This window comes from Doryrhamphus excisus, chromosome 18 (assembly GCF_030265055.1).
Source record: "Doryrhamphus excisus isolate RoL2022-K1 chromosome 18, RoL_Dexc_1.0, whole genome shotgun sequence".
In the NCBI taxonomy this organism is placed as follows: Eukaryota; Metazoa; Chordata; class Actinopteri; order Syngnathiformes; family Syngnathidae; genus Doryrhamphus; species Doryrhamphus excisus.
This window is the reverse complement of record NC_080483.1, coordinates 5,322,360-5,334,802: the sequence shown is the minus strand read 5'-3', so window position 1 is coordinate 5,334,802 and position 12,443 is coordinate 5,322,360. Positions and strand designations below refer to the sequence as shown.

General features: G+C 40.3%; 1 protein-coding gene across 15 annotated transcripts in view; it reads left to right on the top strand.

Annotated features, from left to right (window-relative positions):
* Positions 1-12,443, top strand: part of ptprt (protein tyrosine phosphatase receptor type T) — a 224,702-nt gene that overhangs the window by 192,947 nt on the left and 19,312 nt on the right. For 10 of the 15 annotated variants that reach the window (XM_058054362.1, XM_058054361.1, XM_058054360.1 and 7 more), the window contains 4 exons: positions 3,309-3,394; positions 7,195-7,231; positions 7,477-7,574; positions 9,093-9,209. In XM_058054362.1, coding sequence (XP_057910345.1) covers positions 3,309-3,394; positions 7,195-7,231; positions 7,477-7,574; positions 9,093-9,209 — 338 coding nt within the window. The remainder of the gene's footprint in view (positions 1-3,308; positions 3,395-7,194; positions 7,232-7,476; positions 7,575-9,092; positions 9,210-12,443) is intronic. The other 5 variants (XM_058054365.1, XM_058054364.1, XM_058054363.1 and 2 more) reach the window with 2 other exon arrangements.

Genomic DNA, 12,443 nt, shown 5'->3' with positions numbered 1-12,443 from the left:
ATATAAAAAGCACTTGTCCGTTGCACAAGTGAAAAACAAGACTGTAAGGGTCATATGTATACATGAAAAGGTGTTAGTGGTGTTTAAAACCTCTAGTGACCACCACATCTTAGAAACTTTTTGGTATTCTAAAGTCTTGGTGGATGATGAAGATATTAATCAATAATACTACATTAAAAAAAATATTATTAACATCAGTCTAGGTGTGTCTAAAAATATGTGCTGAGGGTAGGTGTCTTTATAATTTACATGACATTTACCTTGTAAGAGTGACACAGTTGCCTCATCTAATGTCTCCATCTCACAATGAAAAAGCAATCTGCAAGTTACAGTAAACGGGAAAAGAGTTCATGTCATTAAAAAGCAAACAAACAAACAACTAAAATAACAACAAACATAAATATGACGGAAATTAATTTGTCCATTGCTGAGACTCACAACCAACTGGCTAATGTTAACCTTCCTTATCATATCAAATCCCCTTCGCGCCATGCGACTTGAGGCAGTCCTTAATGTTAGCTAGGTTTTAACAGATACAATTACTGAACACCAAAGGAAAACGCATGATATTAATGTCAGTTGACCTGGTATAAGCTACAGACAGTTTATTTACATGAGACTAATTAGCTACAGTCGTTGTACACACCCCATCAGCGAGGCAGCTAGCTAGCAAAACGGGTTTTGCAGTTAGCGAGCTAGCTTAACAAAGTTAAATCAACTAACAGTTCATTAAGTTATTCTGTCAACTTGTTATATTTGGAGCGCCCCTCCATACATCCCCTATGCCTTTCTAATTTGACTGGCAATTCTCTTGGTTAGCTGATGTTTAACTACATCGAATTTCTACCTTACCTTGCTTGGTCGCTGCCCCACCTTGGCTCTCTGGTGAACTGATGCGATAAGGTCCGCTAGCCACAACTGCTAATTTTGGCGCGTGGCTCGTGATGCATTTGGATGTCCTCGTGAAGTAGGAAATTCACACTTTAACAGCTGATTTGGACATTAAAAGCCAGAGAATTTGTAAATACAAGTGGTAAACTCGGGAAAGGTCCATGGTGAGGCGTTATGATGTAGCAGGTCAACATATGTGAACAATTTAAGAACATTTTATTTTTTTTTATGTTTTTTTGGCCAATATTTTAAAATTAAAAACAAAAAAAAATTGTATATAGACATCTCTTCCTTAAAGAGACCAGATAAAAGTCTGTGTGATAATAATTAAAAGAGATGAAAATTTAAGCGTCTGTTTTTGCCTGAATGTACCTGCTGGGGAAATGTTAACCACAGCTGATGCTTGAAATTAGATGTTTTTTTCTTGAGTTACTAGTACTTTAAATAAGACTTTAGTGGATGTTTACAGACGTGCCTTGTATCTAGTCAAAAATAACTCTAACAAAGACAAAAATGCTTATCAAGACAAGGCAAGTGACATTTACTTGAATTAAGTCAAATGATCTTCCTTAGAAAGCACTAGATAATCCATTTATACTTAAAACAAGTTCAAGTAGATTTTCTAATCTAAATATAAGATTATTACACTTGGTCAGATCTGCAGTTTTTGCAGTGTAGACTCATTTCACAGCTAAAATAATCTTAATTTTCACTCTGTAAAACCAGGGATAGAAATCCAGCTATTGGCACCAGACAATTATTTGTAATAACTACGGGTGGACATTCGGTCAGGTTTTAGGTCTGGGTCTTTATTACAGCTGTGCCCCCCATGGGCCATGATCCCTGTCTCTTCCAGGAGGACATCCGTATCTTATTGTCATAATGGGTCCCTCCCTGGCATAGCTAATGTTTCTACTGAGAGTTGAACCAACATCTTTCCAGTTCTATCCAGTACTTCCCACAGTGCTCACATCCACCTAATAACAACCTTTCATTCATTCATTCATTTTCTACTGCTTTTCCTCACGAGGGTCGCGGCGGCTGTAATTCTCGTATTGCACAGTTATTGCACAGTTATTGCGCAGTAATTGCACAGTTAAAAAATAAAGAGAATTTAAAAAGCACAGAGTACAGATAAATACGTATTCTCCCAGCTGTCTTCGGGCGAGACTGGCGACCCTGGACTGGTCGCCAGTCAATCACAGGGCACATATAGATAAACAACCATTCACACTCACATTCATACCTATGGACAATTTGGAATCACCAATTAACCTAGCATGTTTTTGGAATATGGGAGGAAAACCAGAGTACCCGGAGAAAACCCACGCATGCACGGGGAGAACATGCAAACTCCACACAGAGATGGTGGAATTGAACCCCGGTCTCCTAGCTGTGAGGTCTGCACGCTAACCACTCGACCGCCGTGCTGCCTTAATAAGAACCTCTTTACTCTAAACAAGTGGGCTGCAGCTATTTAAAACTTTTGAATACAGTCCACACACACACACACACAATCAGCCTCTGCAAACCTGTGGACTGTGTCCAGATCTGCAGTGTTTTTGCAAGCCAGCACCTCCTGCCAATTCAGCCCAATTAGAGGCTCCCCTCCCTGGGCAGAGAGCAGCAAAGAGTGCCCCTCCCTCCAGGCTTCACACGGGTCGCTGTGGTGTTATGACAGCTTCTGACACGGGCCCAGTGCAATTACCAGTATGTGAGGCGGCGAAGCAGCATGGGCTAATGGAGCGGGAGAAGGGGGATGGAACAAGGTAGATGGAGAAAAGAACTAAAGGAAGAAGATGCGAGGCACGAGGATGAGGAGTAATGAAGGAGCGCCTGGTGGACAAATGACCCCCTGCTGCGTTTGTTGGCCAGGAATAACGATGTGTGAGGATGACGGCTTTGTGGTGGCGTTGATGCAAGGCGGACGAATCACCACATGTGATTCTCCTCAAGGTGATCCCACTGGATCCAGTTCTTCTCAATCATATCATACTGATTACTGTCATTGAGCCCTACTGCTCTAAGTCGGCGTGAAAACTTCATTCTTGTGGATCAAAGTCTCTTCAATGCTGTCTCCACCACTGTTGGCCGTTAATAACACAGTTATTGTCTGGGTCAACCTAGTTCTAGCTTTAAAACCTGCTCAACATTTTTCCAAATAGCAACACACTAATTACTTTAATTACCAGCACTAACTTTTAATTCCATTAATAATGGCGATGGTGTAAAACGAATGGTTCGACAGATGGTTCCAAGCAAAGCCTTAGCGTGTTTTCGTCTTCGTCCATATGTGGCAGATGTGAAGGAGCCATGATGGTTGACCTCCAGCACGGTGCCACCTGTGCCGAGTCAGTTGGCAGCTGTGCTTTGTGGGTCAGTGTAACTTTAGGCCTGTTGTGTTCTTGTGTTATCTGACCCCACAGACGACCACACCAGAGTGCGACTGCAGCTGCTCGACGGAGAGCCCCACTCGGACTACATCAATGCCAACTTTATTGATGTGAGTGCGCACACACACACACACACACTCAATAAATAGCAATAGAGTGTCTAGGTTCACTTTCAGATTTCAGTGATTGTAGAAAGTTAGTGCTATATATTGATTGAATTTGCAATAATAATAATAATAATAATATCTCTCTTATAGCCCTACTATATACATAATATGAATGTAAATGTGACTATAGGGGTGTTATTTCATGTCTACAGGGCTCTAATACTGTTAAAATTTGTATTTAGAATGATTTTCTATGATCTAACTCTTTTTGTTTTAATGACAACTAAAAAATTGAGATTAATCACACAAGCCCACATGATTACCATGATTAATTGGATTTCTTTGTGATTAATTGATTAATTGTGATTAATTAATCAATTGTGATGTGATTAATTGTGGAATCCGACTGCACGAGTGGTTAGCGCGCAGACCTCACAGCTAGGAGACCAGGGTTCAATTCCACCCTCGGCCATCTCTGTGTGGAGTTTGCATGTTCTCCCCGTGCATGCGTGGGTTTTCTCCGGGTACTCCGGTTTCCTCCCACATTCCAAAAAACATGCTAGGTTAATTGGTGACTCCAAATTGTCCATAGGTATGAATGTGAGTGTGAATGGTTGTTTGTCTATATGTGCCCTGTGATTGGCTGGCCACCAGTCCAGGGTGTACCCCGCCTCTCGCCCAGAGACAGCTGGGATAGGCTCCAGCACCTAAAAAGCGGTAGAAAATGAATGAATGAATGAATGAATAATAAGTGAATATCCACAAAGTAGGATTCTTTATTTCTAAACGAAATAGATTCTTACAGCATTGAGCATTTTAGGTTTTTAACATTATCCGAGCCCCTCGACATGATATAACATCCCATAGTCATATGTACACTACTATTACCCAAAACAGTAGGCAATCTAAGGCATAAAGACATATAGAATCACACGTTAGCATTATTAGAGTTACATAATACTTCCTGTATTTCCTTCGGAGGCTATTGTGTCATCAATGTAACATTACTGACACCTAGTGACCAGTGCAGCATACTACATATCATCATATGTTTTTGAATGCGTCTTCTGAATGCCTTATATTTGTATTTTACTTCATTCACTCATTTTTATGCTAAAAAAATGTTTCATTTGGATAAGAAATATATATTTTTTTTAAATGCATATTATGGGGCGAATATGAAACATGATTCTTTATTGCAGTGGTTCAGAAACCTTTTTTGCAGTGACCCCCTGTAGGAGATGTTATTAACTCTGGCGCCTAAAAGGTTAATCATGAAATGTGTTCACGTGTGTTTCTCCCCAGCAATAACGTCCGGTCCCCACCTAGGGGGCGTGCAGTTATATGTCAAAGTGAATACATGCACTGCATGTTAAGGTTAAAGAGAACACAGAGTTCATAAAATCTCACCATCTCTCACTGGTCATTGTGTGTTTTAATAACGCTAGTAATTAGGATACTTTTAATTAGACGTGAAGAGGAAGGATATGAGAAGGAAGTCCGAGATAGAAAACAAGTGTCGTGTTGGAAATGAGAAAATTAAATCCCCCCCAGTGATGATAAAAGCATTCTCTCAGCGTCTTTTTAATGAAAATGTGAACGTGATAAATGTTTTCATCTCCACTGACATGAGGATGAGGAAGGTAAGGAAGGTAAGGAAGGTGAGGATGTTGAGGACGGTCGTTAGCCGTGTGGTGGTCACTCCCACTTTGGGGGAGCGGGGGTATTATTTAATTTGATGTTTATGCATAAAAACAACCTTGACTTATGCTGCTGGGAGGAAGGGGGGCACTTGAGGGAGAGGAGGCGGGTGATGGTGGGAGGGAAAAAGATAATTAGGACAGGAAATAAACACAATGCAGAAAATAAATAAAAACATCAAGCTTTGCAGCGATTTCATCCATTTCCAGATGCCAGAGTCAAGAATGATGTACAAAAAATACTTTATTGCTAGGAACACTAAAATCCTCCAAAACAGCAGCAATAACAAAAAGGCTGGGGGCAAAGTACAGATTGATTATTAATCCTTTCCAAAAGGTGTCTCCTAAAGAATCCTTTGAGTTTTACATTGAGGAAACAATGTCAAATACATAAATGAATAAGTAAATAGATAAAAGAAAGTTGAACTATTTCAGCCGGTCTGTACAAAATAACACGTCAAAAAGTGATCATTTTAACTACAGCAAAGCATGCTGGGAAATGCGTAAAATGCCCATTCCACAGATGCAAACTCTTCCAGGTTACACAGCGGATGGATTGTGATGTTTTTGTGTTGATATAAAACAGTGTAGCTGATGAAGAGGGGTCTGATCACCAATCACGTTATTGATATGAACAGCACTGCCAAAATAACCATAGTCGAACATCCACAGACAAGAAAAGTAGAAATTTCAAGCGGGAATGAAAGCACATTTATAATTAAATTAAATTAAATTAAATTAAACCCCGCCTCTCGCCCGAAGACAGCTGGGATAGGCTCCAGTACCCCCCGCGACCCTCGTGAGGAAATGCGGTAGAAAATGAATGAATGAAAAACAAAACAAAACAAGGGCGGCACGGTGATCGAGTGGTTAGCGCGCAGACCAGGGTTCAATTCCACCCTCGGCCATCTCTGTGTGGAGTTTGCATGTTCTCCCTGTGCATGCGTGGGTTTTCTCCGGGTACTCCGGTTTCCTCCCACATTCCAAAAACATGCTAGGTTAATTGGCCACTCCAAATTTTCCATAGGTATGAATGTGAGTGTGAATGGTTGTTTGTCTATATGTGCCCTGTGATTGGCTGGCCACCAGTCCAGGGTGTACCCCGCCTCTCGCCCAAAGACAGCTGGGATAGGCTCCAGCACCCCCCGCGACCCCCGTGAGGAAAAAGTGGTAGAAAATTAAATAAAATAAAATAAAATAAAATTGACGCCCCTGAGGTACAATCACTATTACACATACTGCCCTGCTTCACTTTCTGTTGCGTTCCTCCTTTAAAGCCTTTCCCCCTGTAACCTGTGTTGACTTGGAAGCTTAATATGGCTAACCGAATTGTAACAGATGCTACTTTCCTACTTTCTTTCTTCATTTGATTCATATTTCTCAGCATCTTTAGCAAATGTCTGACACTCGCAACATTTTTCGGCCCTAAAGTGGGATATTTTGCAGCCGTAATGAAACTCAATGCCTCATCAATGCAGGGCACCTAGTGTTCTACAAAAGGTAGAAAGAAGACAGACACTGAGCTGTTCATGGTTGTACGAATTGATGAGACAGTATTCAGAAGGTGGTAAACAGGTTTTCTATGTTCTACTTAGCAAAATATTGGACTTAAAAATAAGGAATCCTACTTTGCGGTAATTCACATTTTTTGACACAATGTTTTACAAATGATGTGTAGAAAAATGTATCACAATGTAAATGTATCACTGTACAAATGAATAAAGCCAGAAACAGGTGCAAAGGAATCTGGCAAAAGAGTCCAAAGGGGCAAGGGAGCGCCTCAACGGGGACTGCCAGAGACAAGAGTCAGACATAGATACAAAAACAGAATGGACATGGAAGTCGTGCATGGAGGCAAATGCATGAACACAGGCGGAAAGATACAATGAAGGCATGACAATATTTTTGTGAAAAAATCCTATCAAAGTGAGTCATAACAGTCATGAATTCAAACACTGTATATTGTGTTTAGTAGAAGATGTACATTGGTGAGAGCAGGTGGAACGGGTGACATTGACATTGACGCCAGTGTAGTGTTAGGGAGGGAAGCAGAAGGTGAGACGACGGACACCTTTTAACGTCAGCCTTTGTTGTCTCTCTCAGGGGTACCACAGACCCAGACATTACGTTGCCACGCAAGGTAATTCACGTGTATGTGTATGTGTGTGTGTGTGTGCATGCTCCATGTGGGCCTTTTGGGCTGGATGCTATTACCTCAACCTCCTAAATTTAAACCGCCTTATAAAAAAAATCCCCTCGACAAATTTAAGAGCCCATTACCTCCAAGCCACCAACTGCTGTCTGCTATTCATTGTGTGTGTGTGTGTGTGTGTGTGTGTGTGTGCGTGTGTGTGTTCATGTGTTTGATGTGTGTGTGTGTATCAGGGCCCATGCAGGAGACAGTGAGGGATTTCTGGAGGATGGTGTGGCAGGAGAACTCGGCCTCCATCGTCATGGTGACCAACCTAGTAGAGGTGGGCAGGGTGAGTCGCTGGTAAATAAAATGTTGTCCACTTTTGTTCTTTTAAAAGTAGCGACATGGTGGGAGTTATGGTATGGTATATATATTCTATATATATATTATGTACGGTGTATGGTATGGTGTGGTATGATATGGTGCTTGGTATAGTATGGAATGGTGTATGTGTGGTATGGTATAGTATGGAATGGTGTATGGTGTGGTATGATATGGTGCTTGGTATAGTATGGAATGGTGTATGTGTATGTATGGTTTAGTATGGAACGGTGTATGTGTGGTATGGTATCGTATGGAATGGTGTGGTATGGTGTATGGTGTGGTATGATATGGTGCTTGGTATACTATGGAATGATGTATGTGTGGTATGGTATGGTATAGTATGGAATGGTGTATGTGTGGTATGGTATGGTATAGTATGAAATGGTGTATGTGTGGTATGGTATGGTATAGTATGGAATGGTGTATGTGTGGTATGGTATGGTATAGTATGGAATGGTGTATGTGTGGTATGGTATGGTATAGTATGGAATGGTGTATGTGTGGTATGGTATGGTATAGTATGGAATGGTGTATGTGTGGTATGGTATGGTATAGTATGGAATGGTGTATGTATGGTATGGTATAGTATGGAATGGTGTATGTGTGGTATGGTATAGTATGGAATGGTGTATGTGTGGCATGGTATAGTATGGAATGGTGTATGGTATGGTATGGTATATGTATGGTATGGTGTGTGGTATCTTATGTACAGTGTATGGTATGGTGTATGGTGTGGTGTGATATGGTGCTTGGTATAGTATGGAATGATGTGTGTGTGGTATGGTATAGTATGGAATGGTGTATGTGTGGTATGGTAGTTATGTCAGGGGTTGGCAAACATTTTGACTCGCGGGCCGCATTGATTCAACAAAATTGACCAGACTATATATATTACACATATAATTATAATAATATAATAATAATATAACAGTCCACCTGGAATTACTGTATATGTAAAAGTGTCATGCAACCTGCTATATATGCTTGTGTTTTTTGCAGGAGCACTCATTATTTGTCCTACAGTACATATATTTTATTTCAGTCAGATGTAGGGATCCTTCCATTTGAATGGGTTGTACTAAAGCTTTACTTTTGTCCATTTGCAATCGCTATGATGAAAGTTTGCATATTAATATGATACCAAATTGAAGGGGAAAGCTTAACAAACATGATAAAGCACTATACATACAACCAGCGATAAAGCCTCATTTTTGGTGGAATCTCCACTCTCTCATCCTGAGAGGCAGATAAATTGACAGGTTTTCAGAGTGCGGGGATTGAAACAAGTCTCCTTCCTTTCTGCTCTGACTGTGCGTGCTGCAGTTTGAGGCATTCGGGTGCACTCGTAATTATTTGTCTCCGGATTTAGACCCACAGAAAATCGGAATGACTAATGTAAACGATACCAAGCCATAGAGACGTACTGTACCTCTACTGTTGATGTATTTGTTGCATGATGGCGTTCATGTCCTGGTGTGTGCAGGTGAAGTGTGTGCGTTACTGGCCCGACGAGACGGAAGTTTACGGCGACATCAAGGTCACCTTGGTGGAAACGGAACCGCTGGCCGAGTACGTCATTCGCACCTTCACCGTTCAAAAGGTAAAGCTTGAACCATGAACTTTACAAATAAGCTTCGTACACTGAAATAACCAGCTAATGGTACGCTGACTACCAGTTAATGATGGACTAATGACAAGCTAACAAACATCTAACGATGTGCTAACAACCAGTTAATGACGAGACAACAACTAGCTAACGCTGAGGCAACACCAAGCTAAACAATAATGACTAATGATTAACTAGCAACCAGTTAAGGACAAGTTAACAACCGCCTTAACAACAAGTTAACAACCAGTTAATGTCAGGCTAACAATCATGTAATGACAAGCAACCAGTTATTGACAAGCTAAAAACCGTCCAACGATGAGCTAACAACCAGATGACGGAAAGCTAACAACATGTTAACAATCAGTTAATGTCAGGCTAACAATCATCGAATGACAAGCAACCAGTTATTGACAAGCTAAAAACCGTCCAACGATGAGCTAACAACCAGATGACGGAAAGCTAACAACGAGCTAACGGCAAGCTGAACAAAGAGCTAACAACCAGCTAATTATAAGCTAACAACTAGCTAATGATAAAGTAGCAACTTGCTAACATCAAGCTGACAATCATGTGATGATGAGCTAAAAATCAGCTAACACTGAAACAACCAGCGAATGGTACGCTGACTACCAGTTACTGATGGACTAACGACAAGCTAACAAACATCTAGCGATGTGCTAACAACCAGTTAATGGCGAGACAACAACTAGCTAACGCTGAGGCAACACCAAGCTAAACAATAATGACTAATGATTAACTAGCAACCAGTTAAGGACAATTTAACAACTGTTAAAAAGCTAACAACCAGATGACGGAAAGCTAACAACGAGCTAACGGCAAGCTAAAGAAAGAGCTGACAACCAGCTAATTGTAAGCTAACAACTAGCTAATGATAAGGTAGCAACTTGCTAACATCAAAAAACTAGCTAACACTGAAATAACCAGCTAATGGTATGCTAACTACCAATCAATGATGGACTAATGACAAGCTAACAGACATCTAACGATGTGCTAACAAGAAGGTAATGAGGACCTAACAAGAGGTAACAAGGAGGTAAGTATGAGGTAAGAGTGAGTGTTGCTGTGTCAGTCACACGTGTTTATCCTCTTCAACTGAAAGGCATGTGAAGGCACATTTCAAGCAGCCAGCATTCATGGCAGATTTAAGTAGAAGTCAACAGCGTGTGTTTTTCAGGAAGCTGTCAGAGGAGCTCCGACTCCTTACTTTGCTCACTTTCCCTCCCACCGCTGCCGTGTCATGTCGCTCTTCCTTTGCTGCCGTCGTCCTCCATCCTCAGGCTTTTCCTCCTCAGGCTTTTCCTCCTCAGGCATGCCAAAGCAGCTTATGAAGACGTGCCTCAAAGTCCGTGCTGTCAGCTCGTTTAGCACGCCATTAATCCCTATCACCTCTCTTTCTGTGTGTGTGTGTGTGTGTGTGTGTGTGTGTGTGTGTGTGTGTGTGTGTGTGTGTGTGTGTGTGTGTGTGTGTGTGTGTGTGTGTGTGTGTGTGAGTGTGCGTATGAGAACAAAGACGAAGCCAGAGCAAAATAATCTAATGTGCAGGTTTGTCACCCCGTTAAGTAGTTTTAATTGCGTGGAACGTGGCAAACAGGATGTTAATGAAAAGGTTTATTAAAAGCAAATCCCAGGAGATTAAGGGAGCAAGAGAATGTGGCAGAGTGAGACGCAAAGCGGGAGAACATCTTTGCAAATGAGCTGTCAGTTTGTGAGAAGGTCAAAAGACATGCTAGATTTTACTGCATGTGTGTGTGTGTGTTAATTCATTAAAATGAATGAAAGAGTAGCAGTTTCACAAAGATGCAGTAATAGCAGGGGTGTAATGGTATAGCAGTGAGGGCCACAATTTGAAAAATGAAAGGCTGCGAATTTTGATATTTTGTAAATCAACACATGTAGGTAGTCCAAGAAGTTAATAATAACAACTTAATAATAATAATAATAATAATAATAATAATAATAATAATAATAATAATAATAATAATAATAATAATAATAATAATAATACATTTTATTTGTATAGCACCTTTCAAAATACTCAAAGACACTTTACAGAATAATGGAGTTGAATAAAGCAAGTAAACAGAGTAAAAGATACATAATATATATATATGTATATATATATATATTTATATATACGTGTATACGTATATATATATATATATATATATATATATACACGTATATATGTATATACATCTATGTATATACATATATATATATATATATATACATTCATTCATTTTCTACCGCTTTTCCTCACGAGGGTCGCGGGGGGTGCTCGAGCCTATCCCAGCTGTCTTCGTGCGAGAGGCGGGGTACACCCTGGACTGGTGGCCAGCCAATCACAGGGCACATATAGACAAACAACCATTCACACTCACATTCATACCTATGGACAATTTGGAGTGGCCAATTAACCTAGCATGTTTTTGGAATGTGGGAGGAAACCGGAGAATACCTGGAATATGAAATGATGAAAAATGTTCATTACGAAGATATTTCAAGAAAACAACCTGACCGGGTCATTTTTGACCCACTTATGGAAGGTTGGGGTAGTAACACAAAAACTAAAATTTCTTAAAATTTATAAAAGGTAAGTTAAAAATGTGAATGGTATCATAGCAAAAACATGTTTTTAGGAATACCTGGAATATGAAATGATGAAAAATTTTCATTATGAAGATATTTCAAGAAAACAACCTGACCGGGACATTTTTGACCCACTTATGCATCTAAGGGTTAATTGGCGACTCCAAATTGTCCATAGGTATGAATGTGAGTGTGAATGGTTGTTTGTCTATATGTGCCCTGTGATTGGCTAGCCACCAGTCCAGGGTGTACCCTGCCTCTCGCCTGAAGACATCTGGTATAGATGTACATACATAGCACCCCCGCCATCCTTGTGAGGATAAGCGGTAGAAAATTAATGAATAATAATAATAAAAATATCATTTATGTAAAATTACAACCTTTTCTCATTAACTTACTATTTTTATGTCTTAATATTTTGACTTTGTTCTTCTAAAATTACTGCAGACTTTTTTGTTAAATTATATTTTTAGAATGATCCAAAATGGCCCCCGGGCTTCACTTTGGACACCCCTGTGGTCAGCCATCGTTTTGGTTTGGGTTTTGAGGTTGTGAGTGGCTGCAGTAACACCAGGGATCCCATTCTTACCTGTCGGGAGAAAGATGAGACCCTTT